Source organism: Maylandia zebra, linkage group LG13 (genome assembly GCF_041146795.1).
Source record: "Maylandia zebra isolate NMK-2024a linkage group LG13, Mzebra_GT3a, whole genome shotgun sequence".
Classification (NCBI taxonomy): Eukaryota; Metazoa; Chordata; class Actinopteri; order Cichliformes; family Cichlidae; genus Maylandia; species Maylandia zebra.
Window position 1 is genome coordinate 5,524,533 of NC_135179.1, and position 25,974 is coordinate 5,550,506.

A 25,974-nucleotide genomic window follows, 5' to 3' on the forward strand; every position below is an offset into this window, starting at 1 on the left:
AGCTAAGATACTGTGCAGGACCCTCACAGAGGCAACCATTCGCACATTCACTCTCGCATTAACACCTATGGGAAATTTAGAGTTACCAATTAACCTATCCTCGCTAAGTAAATACAAATTTAAAAAAAACAAACAAAAAAAACACAATCAATCAGCTAATTATTTATGTCCTGGATATAGCCTCAGTTAACTGTAGATAGTTCATGGATTTATCAGATAAATCACAACTCAACCTGTGTTAAATCTTCAAGTCAGCAATTAAATTGACGTTTTCCTTCTTCAGAGTCATCATCCTTGTCCTGTATCTGCTGGTAATATAAATTAGAGAAGTACCGCCTAACTATAGTGACCGGCAGTACACTGACATTTATCAGTCCCCACTCAGCCTGACTGTTGAGTGTTATGAAGTGCTGTATCGGCGCAGTCAGCTTTCTCAGAGTAATCCATCTACACCTGCTGCCTACATTTGTCACACAATTCCAGACTTTGACCAGGTTTCTAGTAAAAAAAAGAAAAGAAAAAGCCTCTGATCCGGTGCCATAAAACACATTACTGCGTGAAACAGTTAAACGACCAGAGGGCTACATCATTCTGACATTCATTTACAAAATTAATATCAAATATTGATTAGGGCTTTTTTTCATAAATCACCAGCCTGAGCCTCCCCCCTGACTGGCAAACTTCCCTTTGGAGACGTTAGAACAGCAAAGTCATCAAATTGTAAGCAGACAATTATCCCACAGTGCGGACTGAGACTGCCGTTCATCTCATTTTCTGTCTCTTTTCCAGTCATGTTCTCTTTTTAATAATATCCATGGCCTGTGTCATGTCAATGTAGCCTGCAGGATTGACCTGTACCAACCTATCTCTACCTTTTTCAATAAGGGATAAGTCACTGATGTTCAAATCAGTTGCTTCACAGCCCATCTGTGAATGAACCTGCTCCTTGCCTCTCTCTATATATATGTGCAGTTGATTTACTGCTTTGGGCGCAGGATGCGTGATTGATTCAGCCTCAGTCGTTAATGCAGAGAGCGGCTCCTTGACATATGTATTTATCCAAGTGGATTAGCCCCTAAATATACCATACAGGCAATCAATGAGTTACAGGAAGAGTGCAGTTCCATGATGCATCATCCCTGTTTTTGTAATAATCAGTTTGTTGCCTTTCTATACATGTGACAATAAATTGAGCTGCCCATCACCAGAAGCACCAAAGTGACTTTTCTTTCAAATCACCAACAGATGGCGACAGTGTCCGCTCTCCTCTGTGTCAGACTGAGGGCAGGTTTTTCTCAGCTCAGCGCTGTCAGGCTGCTGTCAGCCATCAAAAACATTATATCATACCTCTGACATGAGCAAACACGCAACAGTCCTCTGTGTTCACAGCTGGTAACTACTGTTGCATAACACTTTTTTTCTTCTAATCTTGGTATTTGCAAATAATATAAAAACGATATGAAGCTGGGAGGAGTCACAAATGCGTGATATGTGTGGAGTATTGACTAAACAGCTGAAATACATCCGTCCCACCTTCTCGCTCCAGGTTCAAAAGGTGCTTCACATCTAAAAAACAAAACAAAAACAAACCCTGCCATATAAGCATCTACACGTGTTGCTATATTAATCATGTCATAAACATACACAGGAGCCATTCCCTCTGCCCTCTCCCCATCAGTGCAGCTTATGCACACTCAAATGTGAACACCCCCTCTCACTCACACACACACACACACACACACACACATTCACATCAATGGTTGTTAAAGTCGGTTCCCTTTATTTTAAATGTAATCACGTGCACGCAGCAGCAGTTAAAATACACCAAAAGTGGCCATTTTAATAGTACTTGTCATGGAAAGTTTATTAAAAACCAAAGGATCATAACGCTAAAGCATATTCTACATTATTTGGTTCATTATTGAGTTAAGTGGGCTAAAAGTTCACGATTGAGTTTTTGTGCTGAGATTGTGGTAAAAGGGGGGGGGGGGGGGGCTTGCTCTGATGGGAAGGTCTATCATTGTAAATTTATGATCAGATTACTGTACTTTAGCGCGAGGGGGAAGCTGGCACTCTCCTCCTTGCTGAATGCGCTAGACAGCAGTGGGACTCCAGTTGGCTGTGTGCGCTCAGACGCACAGACGCAAGCATCCCACTGGCTGGAGTTGGAGGACACTCGCCCGTTTTTTCGCTTTCCACCGCTGCTTTCATCCCTTGTCTTTGTCTCCTCGCGGTGAGAAGACAAACCCGCCCGGGAAAGACAAAAAAGAAGCGCTTCTTCTCTCTCTCTCTCTCCCTCTCTCTCCCTCTATTGAGTCAAGGAAAGAGCAGAAATCGGGACTGGACACTTTGTTTGGAGGGGAAATTATCTCTCGCATGAGGCGAGCCGGATCTGTCCTGTATACAGAGGAGCGCGCAGTGCTGCACCTTTTCAATGGATTTCAATACAGTGGAAGTACCCTGGGAATTTAACGATTGTTAATTCGCATCAACTTAAGAAATTACGTTCCAACAAGGGGTTTTGTTTCCCACGCAGAAGAAAAACGATGATCCTCGCTGTGTTTTATGTTCTTCTTCCTGTTTTAGGTAAGTTTAAGCTGATTCGCACCAGCAACTGCTCGCTTCGAATTGATTATAGAGTTTCATCAAATATTTAGTAGCGGTCTATTAATAAAGAGGCGCCCGGCAGACGCATCGGCTGCTCGCAGTACAGTGTGGTCGCAACTGTGCAGTAAACTGCTCCAAAAAGAAAAAAACTCTGAGGAGCTGTCAGTGCCTCAACAAACAACAGTGAACGTGACAGCAATTTATACTCTACTTTCAGCTGAATGAAAGTGCCAGTTAGGCAACTATGTGCATAACTGCTCCAAAATAGTGGCTCCAAAAAATAGCCCGTGTACTCTTTTGTGGCGTGTTCATAATAAAAGCTCATATTTGTGTAATATTTTAATCCCTAAAGCAGCTTGAAAAGTGCTTAAGCTTCCAGTGTTTACTGGGAAAGTGAGAAAACACGCGACGGATAAAACTTTTATTTTTCAGATGTGTTGTCTTACGCGGAGGAGAACCTGCGTGCCGGGGCCACCCGGCTGGACTGCGTGCGGGCCAATGAGCAGTGTCTGAAGGAGCAGGCGTGCAGCACCAAGTACCGCACGATGAGGCAGTGCGTGGCCGGCGGCAAGGAGAGCAACTTCAGCATGGTGGCCGGCCTGGAAGCCAAGGACGAGTGCCGGAGCGCGATTGACGCGCTCAAACAGAGCCCGCTGTACAACTGCCGGTGTAAAAGGGGCATGAAGAAGGAGAAGAACTGCCTGCGCATTTACTGGGGGATGTATCAGAGTTTACAAGGTTGGCTTAGACTTTAGTGGAACTGTTTTGTGTGTTCTTGTACAAAATAAACGACCCCGAGCTACAGATTTATGTTTAGAACTATTTAACCATCTTCTAATTAAACTATAGATTTGTGTTGTTATAGTTTAAAGGTCTATCATAGAATTTAAAAAGTAGCTCATTGTCATCTAATGTTGTTATTATAATTTTCTGGGGGGTGTCACAAACCCAGTCAGCCCCCCGCCCCACCTCAGGGCTTTCAGCTATAACAGCTTAAGCCTTCTGATCTGTCTTGAAAGTGGGTGACATGATTGGTTTCCAGCTCCTCCGGAAGCGAAATGAGCCCTCGCCCTCCTTTCCTTTCGTTCTAGTTCTAAAGTACGAGTCTCCTTTTATCTGCTTCCACAAACATAAGAAGAAAAAAAACAAAACAAGTAGCGCACAACCAATGTGATCATGCACAACACAAATTTGCCCCCTTGACTTGGTTCACAGACGTGGTCCTACTGAGCTTCAGATACCTTCTGACCTCTCAAATCACTTCCCTCGCGGGTAATAGAGCGTGAAGCCCCTTAGCGCTAGCTGTGCCATCTCAAAGTGTCGATCATAGCAGGGGGGCCTTTTAGTCCCCAAACTACACCCAGCTCATCGCCAGCGAGTCGACTTCCAGTTGCGCAACACAGCTGACCAACCTGCCTAATCAAGCATGTGGCTGTGCGCCAGCGTGGATATCGACTGACCCAAATAACCCGTGTCACATGCAGGCCAGTGTATGGGTTGAAGGGTGATTAACAACACAAGAAGGAGGCTGAAAATGTATCTATAACATGCTGTCATCTTTCTTGCAGGTAATGATTTCTTAGAAGACTCTCCATATGAACCCGTGAACAGCCGTCTGTCTGATATTTTCCGTCTGGCTCCCATCATAGGTAAGAATATTTAAAAATTCTCCGCCCGTGGAGGCTTTTCCTCCATCTCTGGCCATTTATTTTGCCATTGTTTCACTGTCACCTGTCTCAGTTGAGATAAGCTCCAAGCTGTGCATGCTCTCGTCGAAGGTTATCTGTGTGTCAAGTATTTATCCTCCCTCATCATCTCTGCTATCAGTCTTTCTCTCCCCCTGTTCTCACCCCAGCAATATTGCATGCTGGCTGGAAGTGACCTTGCATGGGGAGCTATAGTTCTGAGTCTCATTGAGCAGTGGGTAAATCTTTCGATGCTGAAGGGCCTCTCTGCTGTTTGAGGTGTATTTTACTGCGGTTTTGTGGGCAGCTTCCTGTTGCGGCTGTTTGAATCCACTTGTTGAGAAGTGTGTGAGTAGTTCTGTGAGTAACTTGGAAGAGCATGACAAGCATTTTTTTTTTTTTTTTTCTGTTCAGAGCTGTGTGTGGGAAAGATGCTGACTCGAGCCTCTAGATGGCGATGTTATTCCCTTCTTTGCAGCCACTCAGGCTCTCTGTGGTCCCACAGTTGAGACTGTTGTGGATATTAGACAGGCTGACGTATGTATGTGGCGCAATCATGTTGCTGCTTATATTGTTATTATTACTCTGCAGGTGATCAGCGCCATGACGAATCAAACAGACATGCTCTGCCTCCACATTTCCAAAGAACAAGGCTGATATTGTGACCCCTTTTGAAAGAGAGGTGGTTCTTCTGTTTCCTCTGTCATCTGTGTGTGGTTTATTTTTTATTTTTTTGTGAAATCTCACAATAGGCTGATTCGCCCTAAACCAGTGCTTTTCTCCCAGCCGGGTGAGATCATAATGTGGGTGGCAAGATGCAGATAAGCCAAATCTTAGACTGGGTTATCGACTTCATGACCAATTATCTTCTTTAGAAATACTGGATGGAAAGCCAGTGTTTGTGTAAAGCTCAATCATTTCTATTCCTACTCTCTATTTATTAAAAAAAAAAAAAAAGGAAGTACATTCAAAGGAGAAACGCCATATGTTTGTGGTTTTTAGTATGCCAGCCAGTCTGAAAAAGGCCATCGGTGCTGAAACACATGCGGCACGGTATCAGAGTTCACTTCACAGGCAGGTGCCACTTCTAGACTGTCAAAGCTGTGGTTTCCCGGGGCGAGAACAGACAGGTTTATGGTCTCATTCTTGTGATGATTTTAGGCTGACAAGTTTGTATTTACTTTTGTTTTAGTGAAAGATCAGAAATGTGAAAAATGCAAAATTGCTGTGGCATAATTTAATAGTTCACATCACATCTCTCCTCAAATGAATGAAACAATGTCTTAATGTGACCCCCTCCTGTCAAGCTTTGAGGTGAATTACTTTTATCATCACAATTGTTTGGACTTGACAGATTTTCATAAGCTCAAGAGAGGAAAGAAAAGAAAAGTTTGAATAATGTTAATAAATCTTTAGTTTTTAATTTCCTCAATGCTCCCACGACCCTCTTTCAATTTATCATAGGACCCCCTTGGGAGGTCCCGAGCAGTTGGTTGGGAAGCACCGGATTAATTGACGAGTTTTAACCGTGCTCGTCCAGATTCCTCTTTATGTCCACATATATCTCTTACTCTAATATCCGATCAGCCCGAGTCTGTCATTAAGCCGCAGTTATGGTGAGCATGACTTCTTTCTATGGCGAGTGAATGTGCAGTGGTGATGAGCATGGGAAAGATGGATAATGCAGGAAGTTATCGCTAGAATGAGAATAGCCTCTTATCATTAGAGGAGATTCAAAGTGTAGAAGAACGGGTGAGAGAAGAAGGCTGCAGAGTAAGGGTTAATCAGTGAGTAGCAGGATAAGGCTAAGAGGACAGGGAGCACAGAAACAGAAAGCCTGCGCTCACTCTGCCTCTTGTGCGCTTTCTGCAGGAAATTAAAGGGCAAGGTGACAGGAGAAGGATCGAGGCAGAAATGATTAGTGCTTGTTTTTGATCACTCAGACAGCCTTTTATATTTCACTTCTACAGTGTGGCACATTGAATTGAGCAAAGAATATTAATGGATACAAAAAAAGCTAAAAAAAAAATACAGACTTTGAGAGGAGAACTATATGAACAGCATTCTTCGGGGATTGTCATTTTTTAAAATTATGCAATTTTTGATCCCGTTCTGCCAGAACTTTCTAAAGAAGCATATTATGGTTCGGCACAATACCCAGCATGCATTTCTCATCGTCTTTCCACAGGTTTCTTTGGTGACTTGTATCACTTTCAAGTTCTTACTGAACACATTTTCTTTCTCTTGCACACTGTCAATTGCATCCCAAAATGTTAGGGACAGCTTTTCTACTCATTTGTGAGACAAATTACTGAATAAAAGAAAACTATTCTTGCAGAATGCACTCAGGTTCTGAGACATCTGTTTGTAATGTACAGATGATTCGAGTTACTGATCTGTGATGAGCCCTCCGCTTCTGGAGGCTCTCTTCTTGTTCATGTGCTTCGTGTTTGTCTCAGTGAGGCAGCGTGGCAGTGATCCCAGGCTATAGGAACAATAGGCAGCCCCGATGATCCTGTAATTCCATAATCGACCCTGTGTCTCTGACCTAAGCCACTAATCTCTAGTGACACCCATACATACAGTGCACAGATGCACAGATGCTCAAACACACACTGCACCGCCCTTGAACACCTGTTCCTAGTGACACTCCCATAAACCTCAGTCTGATTTTATCAGACAGACGCGTAGTGTTGTCTTAGCCATGCAGATGCACAGTTTATGCAACATAAATGTACAGTATATGTGCACTGACTTTGAGAAAAACATTAAAGAAAGCTTAACAGGAATTTTAAGCAGAGAGCATGATGCTGTTTATCACAACACCATTGCACTTTCCTCCTCATGGCTTCACTCAATCGTTAGTAACTGCAAATCTCTGTTAGTGGCTTTTAAACATTTAAAAATATTTAAATCACCCAACATATATTATTGACATGATAGTACTCTCAAAATAATGAAATAATACTACATGCACAGTGCTTCTAGGAGATTTTAGCTCAGATCTTTACCTGAGAAGTCCTTTTACTTCTTGTCAGTCTAGTGACTGACAATCAAGTGTGAGGTACAAAAAGATGAGCACCTACTGTTGCTGTGTTCACTGGTGTTTAGCTTTTGAAAAAAAAAAAGATAAAATATTGGGGTGAAAAAGACCCTACTGAAATTCTCCAGTAGACCTCAAAAGCAATGAAGAGTAAATGCCTTCTTGTCTGTTTTTGTAGTCTCTCATATATGCAGATTAATGTCTCTTTGCTGTCTGGAAGTTGCTAGAGGTCATTTGCGGACTGGCAACACTACCATATCTTCCTGTAGGTTGGCAGCTCCATTAAATGCTTGTTTTTGTATCAAAGTGATGACAGCTTTAAGTCTGGAACTTTTTTAAATGCGATCTCTGCACATGAAATATTTAAAACTGGTGCTTAACTATTTAACCACTGTGCGTGGTGGAAGGAAACAAGGCTTAAGTGTGTGAGGATAGAGCAGACCCGTCTTTAAATTAGGCCGTCAATTGCACTAATCAGTTTCCTTCCTCTTTAAAATATCAAAGTTTTCAGTTGCTTTAGCCCTTTCTTCCCATCTCTCTTTAGCAACTCTGTCTGATTCACTTGGTCTTTTACTTCATTAAAGTGCTTACATGTCTTCTGCTATCTGTGAAACTGCAGAGACCACCGCTTATTTTAAAAATCTTGTTTTCATTTGACATATATAGACGATGCAGATACTTTCATCGATATGTCTTGCATGTGTTATCTTTTCATCGAACGTATACATACTCGATTCAGTTTAATGTGTAACCTTTCTTTGAACTGCAGTGACAGGCTTTGGAAATCGGTAAACAAAAAAGGTAGACGTCGCGTTGAGAGGAGGGGGGAAAAAGCAATTTTCTATCACACGGCATGAGTTCGTTTAAGCCTAGAGGAAGTAGAGAGCAGACTTTACATGAAATAGCTGCCTTTTTCTTCACCACTTGCCCATGTTTATGAGTCAGTGATCCATGCAGGAGAGAGCAACACAGAAACACAGCATATTATTCTGAGATTCAAGTGAACTTGGAATTACTGCCACGCCATTTGGCCCGGGGTGCTGGAAAATCAAAGTGGCCAGGAAATGGATGAATACACAGCCTGGGTATGTTCTTATTATTATCTTCATGAACAATTGCTGCTACAGGTACCTTTCATGTTTCCATGGGCGCTTCTCTTTTTTCCTCTTCAGTGGCTCCTTCTGTTTCTTGTGCCTTCCACATTATCTTGTTATTTGACAATTTCATTCTGTAAATGCACTAATCAGTTGCAACAATAAAGACGGACAGGCCAATAACATTCATTATTTTGTTAAAATGGTACCTTCCAAGGGATGCGTTATAAAGCATAAGGCAGGAAGTAAACAGTCAGATGTTGAAGTCGAAGTTGACATCGTCCATGTCATGCAGGCTGGACAGCTGCGTCAGATATCTAAGATGGCAGGTCTTGTTGAGTGTTTCTTGTACACAGTGGTTAGTACTTACAAAACATTAGAAAAGGGTGGAGAATTGATGGACCAACAAGACGGTCAGCAGCTCATCTGTGCAGTTTGATCGGATAGTAGAGCTACTATAGAAGCTACAGTATCTGCCTGCTCCCCATAGGCTGGCATAAATGTTAATGTTGAGGGATTTTTAGGTCCTGCAATGGACACATGAACCTGCTACTGTTCCTGTGTGTCTTTTAACGAAGAGACTGAATGCTGAGAATTACAACCCCCCCCCCCCCCAAAAAAAAAACAAAAAAAAAACAGCAAGTCATCAGAGCCGCAATAATATGGGCAACGCTGGGCAATAACCTGGGTCCTTGCATTCATGTGAATGTAGCTTTGAAACATACCGTAACATTGCTGTTGACTACATACATCATTTCAAGCCAGCGGCATTTCCAGATGGCAATTCAGAAATGGGTAGAGAACATGAGAAAGAGTTCAGAATGTTGATGTTTACATTCAAATCCCCTTGATCTAAATATGGCTGTAGCTCAGGTGGCAGAGCAGGTCAGCCACTAATCAGAAGGTCAGTGGTTCGATCCCAGGCTGCCTCCTGGCTGCATGCCAAATATCCTTGGGCAAGATACTAACCCCATGTTTGCCTACTGGTGGTGGTCAGAGGGCCCGGTGGCGCCTGTGTCCGGCAGCCTCGCCTCTGTCAGTGCGCCCAGGGCAGCTGTGGCTACAATGTAGCTTGCTATCGCCAGTATGTGAATGGGTGAATGACTGAATGTAGTGTAAAGCGCTTTGGGGTCCTATGGACTAGAAAAGCGCTATACAAATGCAGGCCATTTACCATTTACCATGATGGTTTCCCACAGATTTAGATATGTGCTGGAGGATACAAACACTTGTATTTGTGCATGCATTTCCAAGGAAAGGAAACAGTCTTAAATCAATCAGCTCTGTCTATCAGTTTATCTGCAAATATTTTAATTATCTACTTCACTGTGGCAGATTAATAGCTGATTAACATTTTCTGCAGCATTTTTTCCTTGCAATGGACACGAAAACTACTATTGTGATGTGTAGCTGATGGCGGTAGTCGTTCTTTTGCTTTGTGGAGTTGGTTCGGCATGAGCCAGTCCTCCATCTGCTTCAGGTTCTGGTTAGAGTCGCCTCCAGCACACAGCAGCTTTCCAGGACAGCAGAAGGACTACGACCAGCAGCTGCAGTCCAACATTGTCAAGTTGGATTCAGCTGGACTGCTGGAATGTAGCTGATACAGGCAATTGCCACAACAATAAGCTGCTAGCGAGTCAGATAATAAAACATGAGAGAAAGAACTTAAAAAAACGTTTTATATTATATATTATTCAAAAAATATGAATAATTGTAGTGGCAGGGTGTAGTTTTGTCTTTGCTGCAGGGGAGGGATGGAGCATAGGGTTCAGGGGGCAGTACCAGGAGAGGCTGGCTGGCACCGCTAGCAGCTATTGTCTACTTACGTCTCTTCTATTTACACAGCAGCACGAAGAGACTGAGGTGTCAGGTGTCCACTTGGACTGGCAGTCAGGGAGGCAGTGACACCTGGCAAAACTGAGCAAGTCTTGTCCATGAAAGCCTCGCCCAGCAGGTGCGAGGACTTAGAAGATCTGCCTAATGTCTGGATGGCTGTAATGACAGAACACCTTTAGAGGCCTCGTAAGCATAATGGAGGAACCACAAAATATTAAATTGTATACATTTTGTGGTTGATTGGTGCATATTAAATTCCCAGGTCTCCCCATGAACTTCACTATTTGTTTCCTATCTAAAAACAGATGTATATATTTTGACGTGACGCCACAAAGATTAAACTGCGTGATCCCTCTGTTTGCCGATAAGACTGTTATTATTGTGTGAGACAATTATCATATAACACCGGCATGATGAGAGGTGAGAGAAACATTGCACTGGGCAGAAAGTGACACGGACCTTAATCGACTGTCAGGCCAGCAGCCAAAGGTGACTTAATGTAAAAACAACTTTCACTACTTAAATGATAGGGTGGCAGCGGTGGAAAACGGATAAGAGCGTCATAGATTCCAGGACGTGAAACCTATGAATAAAGATGAGTTTACACAACTATCGTTGTCACGTTGGCCTGGAGACTGACCTTTCACAGTTGACAGTTCTGAGGTGATAATATAGTGTTCAGCTTGGCAGCACTTATCTTAAACCACTGCTTCAAAAGTTTAAAATAAACAGCGCACTTTTTAATAAATTCAGTATAGCATGACAGAATGTTTACATTCTTTAAACCTTTCTCTGTGTGTTTTCCTATACTTAAATGTCAAGGGCATCGAGAAGTGTTGCTTAAATTCACCCGAGGTGTTGAAGGTATTTATCTCCAACCTGTGCATGTTCCAAATTTTCTGCAGTAATCAGAAAGTGTGGTCTCTGGCTTGTAATGAATTTATTCCCTGTCGCCGTGTATTGATGTCTGCTTGGCTTAAACTCTCTCCTTAAGCTCAGTCCTCCCCTCAGTTGGCTGCTACAGCAGCTCTCTGTATATCACCCACTCACCACTCATAAGCCCCAATACACCAAAGCTCAATATTGTGTCTCTTCCATGTGTCAAGACTTCAAACAGATCTTGTCCTCCCCCCCACAGAAGTCAACCTTGAAGCGTAGTCGCTGCGACGTCTGCGCATATGTGTGTGTTGTGAGTGTGAAAACATCTGTAAGTGCGTGGCCTGGCTGTCAAGCTAAGGCAGCGCTTCAAATCCCCCCGTGCTGACACACAGTGCTGAGAAGCTGTCAGCACCACTCAACCACTGGCTACAGAGGAAGTCACTCTCATTATGAGCTGCCAATGTTTAGAGATAAGAGTGCCTATCGCTATCTCTTTCCCTGCTTGTGTTTGTGTGTACGCCTGCATCTGTGTGTGTGTGTTTAAGAGAGTAAGAGAAACTCAGGGAGGAAATGCAGAGGAGTTAAGGGAGGTAGAAACATCATTAATTGTGCCGAATCTTTTAGAGAGAGCGAATGAAAGAGGATCCTGCCTCTTAACTTGATTTTTTTTATTTCTTAGTTGACTGAGCGCATTTACTCGTTTTTTTTCCTCCTGCTTCATGCTTATTCAGTCAAATAGACTTACAGCTGGGAGTTTCTCTGGACATAACAGTTTCCTTTAAAGGACTTTATCACTTCTTTTTTTTTTTTTTTTTTTTTTAAGTGATGGACCATTCCAACACTGGTTGTGACTGGTTTTCTGATGTTATTAAAACAGATGGAGTACTAGTGGCCAGACCACATAAAAGTCCCTTTAGACTCTTTTCAGATTAGTTTCAGAACTTCCCTAGAAACAACATACCTTCCAAGCCTTATTTCTTTTGCATCCACACTCATAATAAAAATGCTTAAGTGCTTTTATAGTCAGCTAGTGATTAGAAGTACACCTTTGCTGTATTTTGTACTCATTTGCTTTCCCTGAAATCGTGTTTGAGCCTCTTCATTTTATTCCTACATTGCTTTGTTATGTTGTGAAAGACTTGCAATTCCTGGCAAATGCTGGCAAGTATTTCACTCTGAGTCAGTGTGGCATTGTATTTCTCTGTTTTGTTTTTTAATGCCCGTGTCCAGATTCGCTGTTAACGTAACTAATATGTTATTACTTTTTTAATGGCAGTTGTTGGTGCTGCAGTGTTTGCCGATCAGTGTGCACTACCTGGCCCAACTACAGCTATGTCACTCAATGCTCCTTTAATGCTAAGAAAGTAGTATGAGCTAACAAGATCCTAACAGCAGAGACCCAACGACTACCCAGTTTCTATAGTGCAGACACAGGTAAAATAGGTTGCTACCTTGAGCAGTTATAACTGTTAAATGTACAAAATCCCTTAAGACAGCCTTAAATTATTACAAAATGTCCAAAGAAGCCTTCCATAGCTGATGTGTTTCACAAGAAAAACAAGGCCAAGGAATTACACATGTTGAGAGACTGCGTAAAGATTCATGACATAAAGAAACATCTGTCCATCACTATTCAGTCCTCATGCCAGCTAAGAGAAAGAGCGGTCATGTGTTTTTCTAGGAACACACAGAGCAGCTGATGAAGTCATGAGTTTCCTGCTTTAGTTTAGGTATCACAGTCATGCACTTCTGACCTCATCAGCATTCCTAAAAACCTTTTCCATCATTTCCCAGAAAATGACTTTTACTTTGTAAGCTAGAATGACTCACATGCCTGGAGCTGTTATCATTAAGGCTTCCTAGAAAGGGGTTGCCCTACCTTTGCAGCAAATTTATTTGCCTAAATTGTTTTCAGTTACATTTAGGAATATGTAACTGCTGGCTAGATTATGCTCATAGGTATTGTATTGAACAAACACCAGGAGATGTATTGGATTCACCAGGAGCTGGTTTGAGGGTTAGCCTAAAAAATACAAGGCCTAAAGCCAGGGTTAACAAAAGTTATTGGGTTTAAATAAAACTTAACATGTTTAAGACACAAATAATTGTGCTATCCTGTTAAATTAACACCAACTATTATAGATAGGAAGGCCATTATTATTTGTGTTAGTACAGCTAATGTGGCTAGCAGATAAAGGTACTTTTAGCTGCTCCTATTCCACAGGGAACAGATCCACATGTTTTAACTTGGTGTTGCCTCTATGAATTATGCTAGCTTGTGACTCCCTGAGGCTGGCTTTGTGTCTGTGTGGTAATTGCTAATAATTAAGCAGCTAATGGCTAGATTAACATTTTTGATAAATGTTCAAACTTCAGTGTTGTTCAAATAAGAGAGCTCTACTGAAGTCTCAAAATTCCTCCTGACGGGTTGTTTAGTGACATGAAAGTCGACTGCTTCAGCTATTAATGAGGAGGGCCTGTGCGCCTGCCTGACTTCAAGTTTGAAGTTGTGTGTCTGTTGGTGGTAGCAAATACGACACTATATCACTAATGTTACAAGTGAGCTTCTAAGCAATAATAATTTTTTAGTACCAGTTAGTGTCAGATAATAGCGTGCTCTACGGATATGATATTTAGTACGGTGCACTTTGTCATATCACAGAGTGAAGAGGGCCCAATGGAATTGCAGCCCCCCAAATGTAAATTTAATAGCATTAACATTTTCTTTTCTTTTTCTTTTTTTTTCAGCAGTGTCCATCATGCTTTTGGATTGAAACGGTCAAGATATTTTATGGATACAATGTCATAGCAACACCACTTTACAACATCTGCCATTTTGTTTTCGGGCATCCTCCTTATAACAGCTGTCTTCAGTTACCACAACCAGATGCTTATTAAACACACATTTAAGTTTCTGGTTTAGTTTAACTGCAGTGTTTCTGTCTAATTACTGTTTTTAAATGGGTGCCATGAAGAAAGTACATTTTCTAAATGCTAAAAGACCAATCAGCATGCCTTAGCAGAATCCTAGCAAAGCTAGCATGTCTTGAAAACAACTAAAGTGTAGCTTTATTTCAGTTTAGATGTATTATCAGTGCTGTATTTACATTTATCTCTAAAATACAATGAGGTGTTCTTTTGGTCTAAAAGTGTAAGGTGTTATTATGCTTCTAATTAGAGATGGACCAATCCGATATTACGTATCAGTATCGGTCTGATACTGACCTAAATTACTGGATTGGATATCGGAGAGAAATAAAAAAAAAAAAAAGTAATCCGATCCATTAAATATCAAAAAAGCACCTCACAAAACTTGCGACATGGCGTAACTTGGCTCATAACCATAGCACGTCGGAGCAGTGTGCTCACGTGATAGAGCGGCTGTGGTGTGCGAGACCTGTCAGCGGTCTGGTTGAGTATTTGGAGCCTCGCTACCAAACCGGCATTTCATCTCCGAGAAAGTTATCCAAGAGAGAAGTAAAGCAAGTGTGTAAGTTCATCTCTGAAAGTTTGTAAAGCATTCCAGCGTTTAGCTTAACAACCGATATATGGAGCGACTGCCTCTCTCTCTCCCTCCCTCTCCTGTTGCTACTTCAATCATGAAACTGATTAATGATCAGCTGATCGGCTTTTCTGTCGCGAGTCTGTCTCTCTTGTTTGTTTTTGGCCCACTTTGTGCTAGAAAGTGGAAACCAGTGGCTGAACAACAGCAGCACGTTTAAGCTTGATAATCTGTTGTTAGAATTTATTTAATATTACTTTCTACACCAGGATCTTTTTCTACGTAGCTGATGGCTGGCAACTGTCTAGCAAAGTTTAGCCAGGGGGGCCGATAGGGCATGAACAGGGAAAAGGCAGGAGGCACAAAGACATACTTTTCTTTCTTATTCTCATTTAAAATGTCTAGCTTTTATCGGAATTTTACACCCAAAGTTTTAATCTGATGTAAAATGTATAGAAGTCAATTACTGTATATGGTAACTGTTAAGTCTAATATACCCTAGTAAGCTATACTACTTTTTCCTTTAGGAAGGTACCATCTGTGCAGTCTGCAATTCTGTTGAAGAAAGATGTTGAATCTATTTAATTATTCTTGAAAAATAATTGATTTCTGTGCATTTTTTTCCCACACTGTATCAAATTAAAGTTGATTACGTCGATTAAGCATCATGAGTTGGAGGGTGGTTCCCTATTATTATTATTATTATTATTTTTATTTATTTATTTATTTATTTTGCTGGGAGTTTGGAACCCTATTAGTTAGGTTGCTTACTCTTTAAAATACCAGAATAAGGAGGATGGAGTAGGTTTAAGTTTATTAGATTAATCAGTGTTGCTGAACTATGAAATATTTTGGGTTCAGTGTATGTTTTGCATACAGGTGTAACAGAATAGCTTTAGTGTTTTGTTTTTGTTTTTTTTTTAAACTTGAGTATGAACTTATACAAAATGCAGCAAGATATTAAAAACAGTTTTATTGATTAAAAAACACACTATATCGGATTCATATCGGTATTAGCCAATATCCAAATTTATGATATCGGTATCGGCATCGGACATAAAAAAGTCATATCGTGTCACCTCTACTACTAATTATTTTAGCCATTTACCTCAGCATGACATGGGGATTAATGGGAAGACTTAGAACAAGTTATTAGTGAGATACTCAATGATAACATTTCAGCATATATTTATAATAACTTTTTAGACAGTATTTGTCTTTAGACCACAGTTACTCCAATTACCTTGCAGCTTCTGTTTGTTTGCTTTGAGATGATGATGGTTTCCTCTTTCTCTGCACAGTGGCTATCCAGTGCTTCTAATATTTGCAGAAAATAACTTCCCTTGTTTGGTTCTCTGATGCATGTAGTGGAAGACCTTTGCTGTCCTTGGTACTTTTTAAAACCCTCTGTATTACACCGACATGGCATGTTTCTGGTGCATCTTCTTGTGCTACTATCTTGCAGGTCTAGTATGTTATTAGTTTGCAGTGCATAAGCAAGTGCCTCATTATATACTATTGTTCCATCCTCTGCGCAGTAGTTTTTTTAAAGACTCCCAAATCCACTGCTGACATTCTGATCCCTGTTCCTTGAAATCTAATCAATACAGCATTGTGTTGGATTGGAAACTTGAGGCCGTGTCTACAAGAATCTATTGATCGCTCTCCTTTTGTGCAGTTCCCTCTGTCTTTGCTGCCCCAGCTCTTCCGTTCAGGCCCGGATCAAAGGTTTTATCCTTCAGCGACGTTCAAGGTGTACAGTTCCACGCCAAGGTCTACTTTTCTGATCTGGGAGAAGGACTTGGTCAGTTGGGGGTTTGTGTTTTCATTGACCTTGTCTCTTCCCTGTGCTGCTGACATTTTTAGTATAACATGTGCAAATACATGTTTAGTTAAAAATAGATGGATTTCGGGAGGTTTGGGAGAAAAAGCAAGACTCACGGAAAATCCCTCTACATTGTGGAAGAAAGATTATTCTGATTCCGTGGTACCTGTCAGCTCATATTGTAAAATGTACTATATTATGCAGCAGAGATGAAACCCAGTACAGATTTAATCCTCAAGGCAAGGTCAAGAGAACACCTTTATATTCCAAGTATGTAGAGCTCTTTATCTTTTGCTTTAACATGCCAAGCAAGCTTTTTAAATTTTTTCCTAACCGTGCAGCGGCATGTCAGCTGGCCACTTAATTCACCACACTGTTTCAAAAATGACTGATCCAGCTGTGGGCTATTGGCAGAATAATTCTAACAGCAGCCATATCATCAGGTTGCCAGTCCAATCGCTGGCTGCCGCACCATGGGCCAAGAAAATCATTTAGTTAAAGGTGACCAGATTTGAGTCCCTCTGAGAGGTCTTTGATTGGATGTGAAGTGGAGGGGTGATTCATCATAGTTAATAAACGTGGTTGACAGCTCAAATCAGTGGGTGGGAGCATGTGCCAGGTCTGCCTCCCGCTGCTGCTTTATACTGCATGCAAAAATGGACAATTAACTTTTCACATACACAGCAGCAGACACCTACGCTGATTGTTATACACGGCTATGTGTGCACATCCAGTCAAGCAAGACTCGCAAGCAAAAATTGCACTGCAAAAATATAGCTTAAACTGCACAAGTTGGGAAAGATCAGTTTTCAAGAAAGAGTTGCGTGGGGCGGGGGGGTTGAAAGACTCTTTTATGCAGCGTGAACACCCTTTTTAGCCTCGTATAACAGTACACGTTAAAATAAACTTGAGCAGATGTTGCTTGCTGGAAGTGTAAATTGCATATATTTCTCTGAACCTAATACTACATGCCTAAAGATTTAGAAAAGTTCTCCACTTTTCAAATTTCACTTGGGTATTTGTATCCGTAGTGGAAGACTTGGTCTTCTCTGTCCCAATTTGGCTCTTGAACTAAAGAATTTGTCATGGTCTCCGTGCCTGCCCGGTCGGCCCCACAAGGCTACAATTGCTGTTTCTGTTCTCTCCCTCTCTGCCTGGGCGGAGCTCACTGTGGGCTCCTGCCCTTGGCCCACACACACACCTGACAACACTCACCCATCATCACCGGGAGCACTATTTGAGGCTGGAACACAGATCCTCTCGTCGCTGGATGATTGTACCCCTAACGTTAGTGTTCTCACAGCTCTTGTGCTTCATATTCGTGATTTGTGATTAGTTGGTGACCTGCCTTCTCGTCTGCCTCAGATCTCCCCCCCAGGACCTGCGACCTCCCTGCTGCGGGAACGTGTGTGAGTGTGAGCGAAGAAGACGTGAGCGAGTTACCCTGTGATTCCCCCGGAGTTTTGGATCCCTTCACTGTACATATATTGCACTGGCACTGTAAATAAACTACACCTTGGAGATACCTTACCGCTCTGCGTTTGAATCCCTGTACCAGATCGTGACAGAATTAGTAAGTTTACAGAGCCCGCTGTTGTAAAGGAACGCTGTGCTCTTCATTATGAAACGCAGACTCTTTAGCAAAATAAATGCAAAAATTATTCATTTTTACAAATGTGATTAATTACCCAACCCAATGCTCAATGAGTGTAGCTAGATTCTTTTTCATAGAGGAGTCGGATACCTCTCATGGTCTATAGTCTGGCTTATTTTGACTTTCAGTCATTTAAATACTTTTAAAACTCTTCCAAAATTTAAGCCAATTTCAACCTAAATGTGTCCCCAAATCAGCGCTCACAGAGTTGCCTGCTCCTACCTTTAATATTGCGTCACTCACCATGCTCAAATACATTTAAACAATGTTTTAAATCGTTCAGGATAAAATTGATTTAATACAGTGTAGTTAATAATGATGTGTTATAATCACATTGTGTTTCGCTCAGCTGGCTGAGGCGTGACTGACCACTGGCAGGTGTGCCAAAGCTGCGGCCTTGTGTTAAGCTGCTGCTCTAAGCCCTCGGCTGCACACAGTCAACTCGCAGGATTAACTCGCCTCGGCTCCAGCCGTCAGGGCTTCCACTTGTGTCGGTGTGTCTTAATGGAATTTCATACTCTCCCAAAGCAAATGGGACTGCAATGAGCTATACCATTTCATTCTTTTATAGGAGTGGATTTGTAAAGTTATTCTGCTTCCATTGCTCGAAATCTTTGGAATGTTTGACCTCTTATGGACTTGTTTAAATCCAAGAATGGCTTTTAGGAATTATTTTAGTAATTATGCGGTGACTTTTCTTTGTTTTTATCTTTGAGGGAGGGCAGCATCACACTGTACTGTACGAAACCACTGGTGTTACTTTAGTATTTGCACTGTATGTATGTGTTTTCTCCAAAACCAGTCCAACAGTTGATTTGGAGAGGTTTAATTTGCAAACTCATTAAAAGTCACGGTCCTACTTTTTTGTTTTTCAAATCCTGAGTATTATTGTCATCTTATTCTGTTTGCATCTTGCAGTAGTTGCACTTATTAGTAGTAAGCTGGTTGTGATGATCATGCACATCTTCTCAGCTAGCTGTGAAACCTGTAGTGTAGTGATATCTTTTCTCAATAGTCTAAAGTCTCTATTTCTACTAAACTTTTTGCTTCAGAGTAGCACGGCAGTACAAATTTCCTTTCCACGCTCTGTACACATTTTCATTTCCCCATTGGTCAATTGGAAAAGGAATTTACACTCGCCCCCCTGTGATCGTGTTTGTCAACAGCCACAGCACGTCTGATTAAAGCTGTGTCTCTAACTAACAAACAGCTGTCTTTGGAGAATAATAGCTTTGCCCCTTTTCTCTCTCCTTTCTCCCTTTGTGCTTCTCCTTTTGATCACAGAACAGCAGCATCCCTGAAAAGCAAACACAGCCTTAAACAGACACACATAACCAAGAACTGAGAGTGCACCCCCCCACTCCCACGCACACACACACATGCACACAAATGTTGGGGAATGCATGCACCCGCTGGCACCCATACACACACAGACAAGCATCCAGCTGAGCTCTTGTTCTGTCTGAGTCTTTGCTCTCCATGATGTTAAATGAGGGCATTGATACATAAATTTGCATTTGTTTCATCCACAACCGTTCCTCTAACGAAAACTCCATAACTGCGTGCCCCCAATTTTCCAGGCAGTGTCAGATTCTTCCTTTCTTGACTTGTTTAATTGTCAGGCTAATGTGATTGTTTGATTTCATTTGGTTTTATGTACACCTCTTCATTTATAAGTTAGCCAAAGAGTGATCCCCACCAACACAACTGTGCACTTTGTCGATTGGTAGTATGGGTAAAAACCAGCCAATTGTTCCTTAGTCACATAGATGTCAGTCGTGGAGCTTGCTGCGATCCCTCTGAGCAGGTACAGAGCAGCATCTGGACCAGCTGTGATTACCTTGATTAAAGAGCTTCTTCTTTCTGTTGCCTGCAGATAAGAACTATACTCCCTCAGTGATGTGACAGGCTACAGTTCCTCTTTCCTTATTCTCTTCTGTAGCACACTAAGCTGTCCTAGACTTCTTCCTTTTGTAAAACCTAGCATCACAAGACGCCTGGCTCCTTTGTGCCCCTTCTTCCTACCTAGAAAACACCCTGAATGATGTGAATGCTCACTTCTGGTTCTTGTTCTCCTTTTCCCTTTGCTCTGTAAGCTTCCCTTTTATCATCTTGACCTCCCTGTGACCTTTGTGAACCCTGATGGATGTTGATTGGTGGTCCTGAATGAAGCACATCTCTTACAGAGGGTGGGGAACCTTGGAGCACCTCTGCCACTTCGGCTCTGGGCAGGGGGGGCACCCAGGGCAGGTTTTCCCAGGGCAGAGAGCCTGCTCTGGGCAGAGGGAGCCCTTCCTCCACGGAACTTCAGGATCCCAGTAGAAACAGGAGAGCTCATCCCAATTGGGCCATTCTGGGTAATGAAATAGAGTTGTGTGTGTGTTTGATCATGCATGATGTTTTCTAGAGATAAAGTAAGAGTGTTTTCAGTTTGTGATGTTAAAACACTGTGAAAATAGTAGCAGCAGCAGTCGTGGTTGCACAACTTCAGGGTTTATCTGTCATCTAATGAGGTTTCATATTTAAAAAACTAAATTTGATTGTAGTTTAAGTTTATTACGGGAGCCTGACTACATTACATCACTCTTGATTTGCCTCATTTTGCAAATTATTAAATGTCATCTTTGTGTATACCCATGAGACTACATGTTTGAATGTTTTTTTGCACTTACCACAGGGAACCATATCTAAACCAAACAAAAACTAAGATGTTCTCGGTGTCTCGTAGTTCGTATTTTTATTTAATGTAAAAATATAATAGAATATAATCAATTTTACTCTGTTATATGAGACTTAACAGATCCAAGGAAAATTGACTTTAAGATATTAATACTGATTTCATCCACACTGGTGAGTGATTATGCCAGTTATAGAATTCACTCGGGACCATATGAGAGAGGTGTCAGTCCAGTCTGTCCGTCTCTCTGCTTAGTCAGCTGTGTCAGGAAGAGCTGACATGTCCTTCGGAAGAACTTCCACAACAGATGGAAAACCCAGGAGAAGATATGGGTAGGGATGGGGAGGTGGCAGAAGCCAGTGAGAAGTGGGAGGGCTGAAAGAAGAAGAGGATGTGTCATATTTTGATATTCCCACTGTGCCATTTTGGCTTATGAATTTCCATTTTAGAGGGCAGTCAATGTCTGTGACTGCTACATTAGTTTTATGGCCTAAAACAGCTTATTGCAGGCAGCGCCAATGTATATGCGAAATATTTCATTTTGCATCAGAGCCTGCTGAAAAGTTACTTTGCTAAGAACGAATTTGCAATTCACCGCATTTTGGAGTAAATATCCACCCGGAGTGCATATGTACTCACAAATATAGCCACGTGTCATGCTAATAGATTGTCTGGCTGGACTGGAAATCATGATCATTTATTACTGACACCATCACGTGTGGGTGCACATCTGTGTGCTTGCACAACTAACCAGAGACGTACACTCACTGGCAAATACACATACCCGCTCCAAGTCTTGCTGTAGGGGGATAACGGCAACGAGCTGAATGAGGCTGAATCATGCTGAATTGTGTGTTCTGACTAAAACCTCAGGGGCAGTATGCATCTTCTCTCTCTCCTCTTTCCTCTCCTGATTTCAGCAGGACTTTTCAGTCCACTGGCTTTTATGCACGCATTAAGAGAAGTACGACATTTGAATGAGCAGTGAAGTGCTACCTGTGTCTGCATTTGAGAGCTTCCTGACTTGTTTCCTTTGTAACAGAAAAATGAATGTCTGCATGAGATGCAGAACTGCAACATCACCAGGCTGAAAGAAGTAAATGACCAGAGTGGTAACTTGTTAAGCCATGTTGAGTAATTCACGTTATTATACATAATTCACACTGTGTTACAATTTTTGCAGTGTTTAGAATTGTTTTTCAGCCTTGAGTAAAGTTTGTCTGTTTTTCCCTCTTAATCTGTGCTTCAGCATCTGACCTTAAAATACAGCCCTACAGCTAGAATCACAATGAGCTGCACCGGTCAAGTAAGCCGACACACACACATGAGAACTCTTACTTTTGTAAAGAGGTCTCAGCATAGGAGCAAACTTGGAGGAAGATGTTAACACGTAAGAGTTCTGCTTGACTACAGAGTACACTGAAGGAAGCTGCTAGTTCCATGGCATTGTTCATGCTCTGCTAAAAGAGACACTATAGAGCATGGATGTCAAAGTCATTTTACATTGTGAAGACCAGTGAAACTCCCCTTTCTGTCAGTGTTTTAAGGAATTTAACTGAGGGAGTCAATGCGTGGTAACAGCATGTCTGTTTTTCTACATGGTAAATAAATCCTTGTATAGTAAATGGAAGAAATCTGTCAGCACAGCACTTTGGGACTAAACTGTGACCAATAAAAGTGTAAAATTACAGAAAAAGTAACAGCCAAAACTGTTTTGTAATAATGAAACTAAGTAAATAATAATGTTTTTGCATGATTTTTTTCCCCATTCTTTTTTTTTTTTTTTTTTTTTTTTTTTTAACGATATGGACCAACTTTAAAATATAGACATTTCTATTGTAGATGGTGAAAAATCAGACTGTCATCTATTCCTTAATGACTTTTCTAAAGCCATCCCGTGAGCTGGATTGGAGTCTTTCTGGGGCCCAGTGCTGGCACCCCGACTTCAGTAGCACTAATATAACGAAATGCTCAGAAAAAAGGTGGCTCTCTGTATAAATACTTTTGTTGCATATTCAGCTATGTGTACATCAAAATAGTTCTAAAAGCTTTATGGTTGTAGTTTGTTGTTCTTATGGTGGTCAGAGGGCCCGGTGGCGCCAGTGTCCGGCAGCCTCGCCTCTGTCAGTGCGCCCCAGGGTGGCTGTGGCGACAGTGTAGCTTGCCATCACCAGTTTGTGAATGTGTGTGTGAATGGGTGGATGACTGGATGTGTAAAGCGCTTTGGGGTCCTTAGGGACTAGTAAAGCACTATATAAATACAGGCCATTTACCATTTACCATTTGTTCAGTTTGTAATGAACTTATTGAGTGGTCAGTAGTAATGGGTACTGACCAATCATGTTTAAGTGGGCTTTGGTTGCATGCCAGTAAACAATCCATGTGAAGAGCAAAAGCAGGAGAACATTTGTGATGCTACATGTGAAAACCAGGGTTTTTTGTTTGTTAAGTTTTTAAAACAAAAACTATACTTCATATATTTATCTTTGTTTATTTTCTATGGATTTTTTACATAAAGATGTCAAACTGTGTTCGTAAATGATCAAACTTTGCATTAGGGTTACAAGAAGCCATCACAATCACAATCCGCACGGCGTTATCGCGCAGGCTAAATGCACAAATGTCACCAGCATCATTAAGGAGGCAGATTTCACTGGCTGACTGGGCTGCACCCATGTGTCGTGTGTGGCCACGCTGAGTGAGGGTTTATCCTCTCGTAGACGAAAGGTTTGTTTGATGAGGATTTGGAGCCAGATCGTATGTTTTTAATGTCACGCATAAGAAACTATTCAATAAACCCCCTTTCTCAGACATAGATTTGAGAGATCTTGCGGACGGTGAAGTTAAGATAACAAACACAGGAAATATTGGAACGTCTGGTTGCTCTTGATTGGGCGATTGCTTGGCTGTTGTTTTACACAGCTGCGGTTCTCGGTCTGTGTCTATGGCTACTGGCTATTGCCTGACTATAATTTAGCTTTTTCATACATTTCTACGTTTTTGTAAACACTGATCAGTGCATGGGACAGGAAGTCTTGGCCCATATATCTGGTGAGAACAGCAGAAGCTCTAAAATATTGGGCTGCATGCCCAGAGTCATCAAACAATAGATGATGTGTTTCCCGACTGAAGATGATGTAAATGTATGTACATTTCTTAACTGTGTCTCACAGCTTTGTAGCACTTTCAAATGGGCACAACTGCTCCATCTCATTCTTTAGACACTTTTACTTTGACAAAGTGTCTCAGAGAGACGTGTATGCAAAGGTTTATACTCTCTCTCTCTGTGTGTGTGTGTGTGTGTGTGTGTGTGTGTGTGTGTGTGTGTGTGTGTGTGTGTGAGACAGACAGAGTGAGTATTTATGTCTGTGCATCCTCAGGGATGCTGGTGTTCAGATTAATTAAAAACTTCAATCCCTCTGTTCTCTGACAGGAATATGGATGCGGCTGAGGGCTTAACTGTAAATACCGTTTCTCCAAAATTGTCATTTAAAAAGATTCATCATCTCAGGTAATAATTGTCGTTTATGGTCCTGCAGCGAGGATTTGAAAAGGAGAAATAAACGGACTTTGTGAACTGACTTTTCATTTCTCCTGTAAGACACAGTTGTTTCAAGTCAAACATGACTTGGTTACTTTAGTTTTAATTTTTATACATGCCTTTGACAAAGAAGGCCGTACTGTGTAAACTGTCCCTCCATTTCATCATTAGTCTTTGAAAAATGGATTAATGAGGTATAACGGCTTAAAGAAATTAAATGACAAAGAAGAAATTAAGCAACAAAATAAGCATGGTAAAAAAATTGATTAAACATAAATATTGCCCTCAGTAAGACAGCTGGGTATGTTAGCCCAAGGGAGACCAGCTGCTCTGATATCAAACATTAAAAGATTATCATTAAAAATGTATGTCAGACAACCTTAAATGTCACAATCAGGCCTGCCATTAGATTAGATCAGCTCAGAGTTCAAAAGTGTCATCTCAGTGAAGACTTTCTAACCACACCACACTTTTAACTGAATGTGAAAAGGTGGTTTAGTGATGCAACCATTTGGATGCATGACACCAGTGTTTCACTGCATCAACCACCTTGAGGATTTCTTTCTTGTCCCCAAATGCTGTCATGTGAAGAGCAGCCAAGTGTCAGATTCAAAACACAGCCGTCGGCTAGCAACTTCACTCTGGGCCTTTTTGTTCTTGTTCTTTTCAGGCAGGTCAGAATGCTTATGCTGCGAACTGTTCAACTTCACCGAAAGCGATATGAGAGGGTTTCTTTTGCAAAAAAACACATCACCAAAAGAGGTTGAGTTGTGCAGTTCCCAGGGAGGAAGAAGGAGAAAGAAGGTGAGAGGAGAAAGTTGGAAAAGTCGAGTGTTAGTTCACAGTGTAGTCACAAATAACAAGCCCAGAGACTTTTAATAATTCTTGAAGCAGTTTTAGACATTCTCGCTGGTATATGAGTCCAATTTTGAGAAAGTGGCTCTCAACATCAGTCTATTCTTTCAGTGGTTTAAGCTCGACTTTCAGTCAGTTTCAGACAACTTGAAGTGTTTAACATTGCAGTGTTTTACCTTGACTTTGTGATTGGAGCAATGATCACCACTCTCTCTAATACAGTGCTATCCTTTTCCTCAAGTTTTGAAAAACAAAACACTGATTTGTGTGAGCACACTAGGGGAATTTTTCACGATCCTCTCTACCACACAGAACACACTGTCATCATCTTGTAGCTTTGTCGTCTCGGGAGATTTGTCCACCGGCGCGCACTCTTTAGGATGAGCTATTATCATTTAACGAGAAAGCCTAAAATCTCCTCCCAAACCAATGAGTCATAACTGTCTGAAAGAGAGAGCTTATTTTAAATCAGCGTTCTTACTCAGAGGAGCTTACGATGGGCCACGCCCAGAGTGTTTATCCTCTGGTTCCATTCTTACAGACTTTGCACAGTTTTTATAGCCTTAATATAAATACTGATGATTAATTAGAAACAGAGCTCCAAGGTAAATCTATTGTTTTGCTGTGTAATGGTGTTAAATGCTTGAGATTAGCATATGAGCAAACTTATTGCACATTCCAAGAAAATACACTCTGTATAAAACAAATGCGTAAGGGAAAGGAAAAAAATGCATCTTTTAATGTGGATGTTGTGTCATATTAAACGTTTTCCTAAA

The 25,974-nt window shown here is 41.4% G+C and overlaps 1 protein-coding gene across 2 annotated transcripts in view; it reads left to right on the forward strand.

Moving 5' to 3' along the window:
- The first annotated feature begins 2,086 nt into the window (after positions 1-2,086).
- gfra1a (gdnf family receptor alpha 1a) overlaps positions 2,087-25,974 on the forward strand; it is a 105,653-nt gene continuing 81,765 nt past the window's right edge. Inside the window, exons 1-4 of one of the 2 annotated variants that reach the window (XM_004553539.4) lie at positions 2,087-2,586; positions 3,040-3,345; positions 4,176-4,256; positions 20,312-20,482. In XM_004553539.4, the coding sequence (XP_004553596.1) occupies positions 2,547-2,586; positions 3,040-3,345; positions 4,176-4,256; positions 20,312-20,482 (598 nt within the window). In that variant the 5' untranslated portion in view covers positions 2,087-2,546. The remainder of the gene's footprint in view (positions 2,587-3,039; positions 3,346-4,175; positions 4,257-20,311; positions 20,483-25,974) is intronic. The other variant, XM_004553540.4, reaches the window with a different exon arrangement.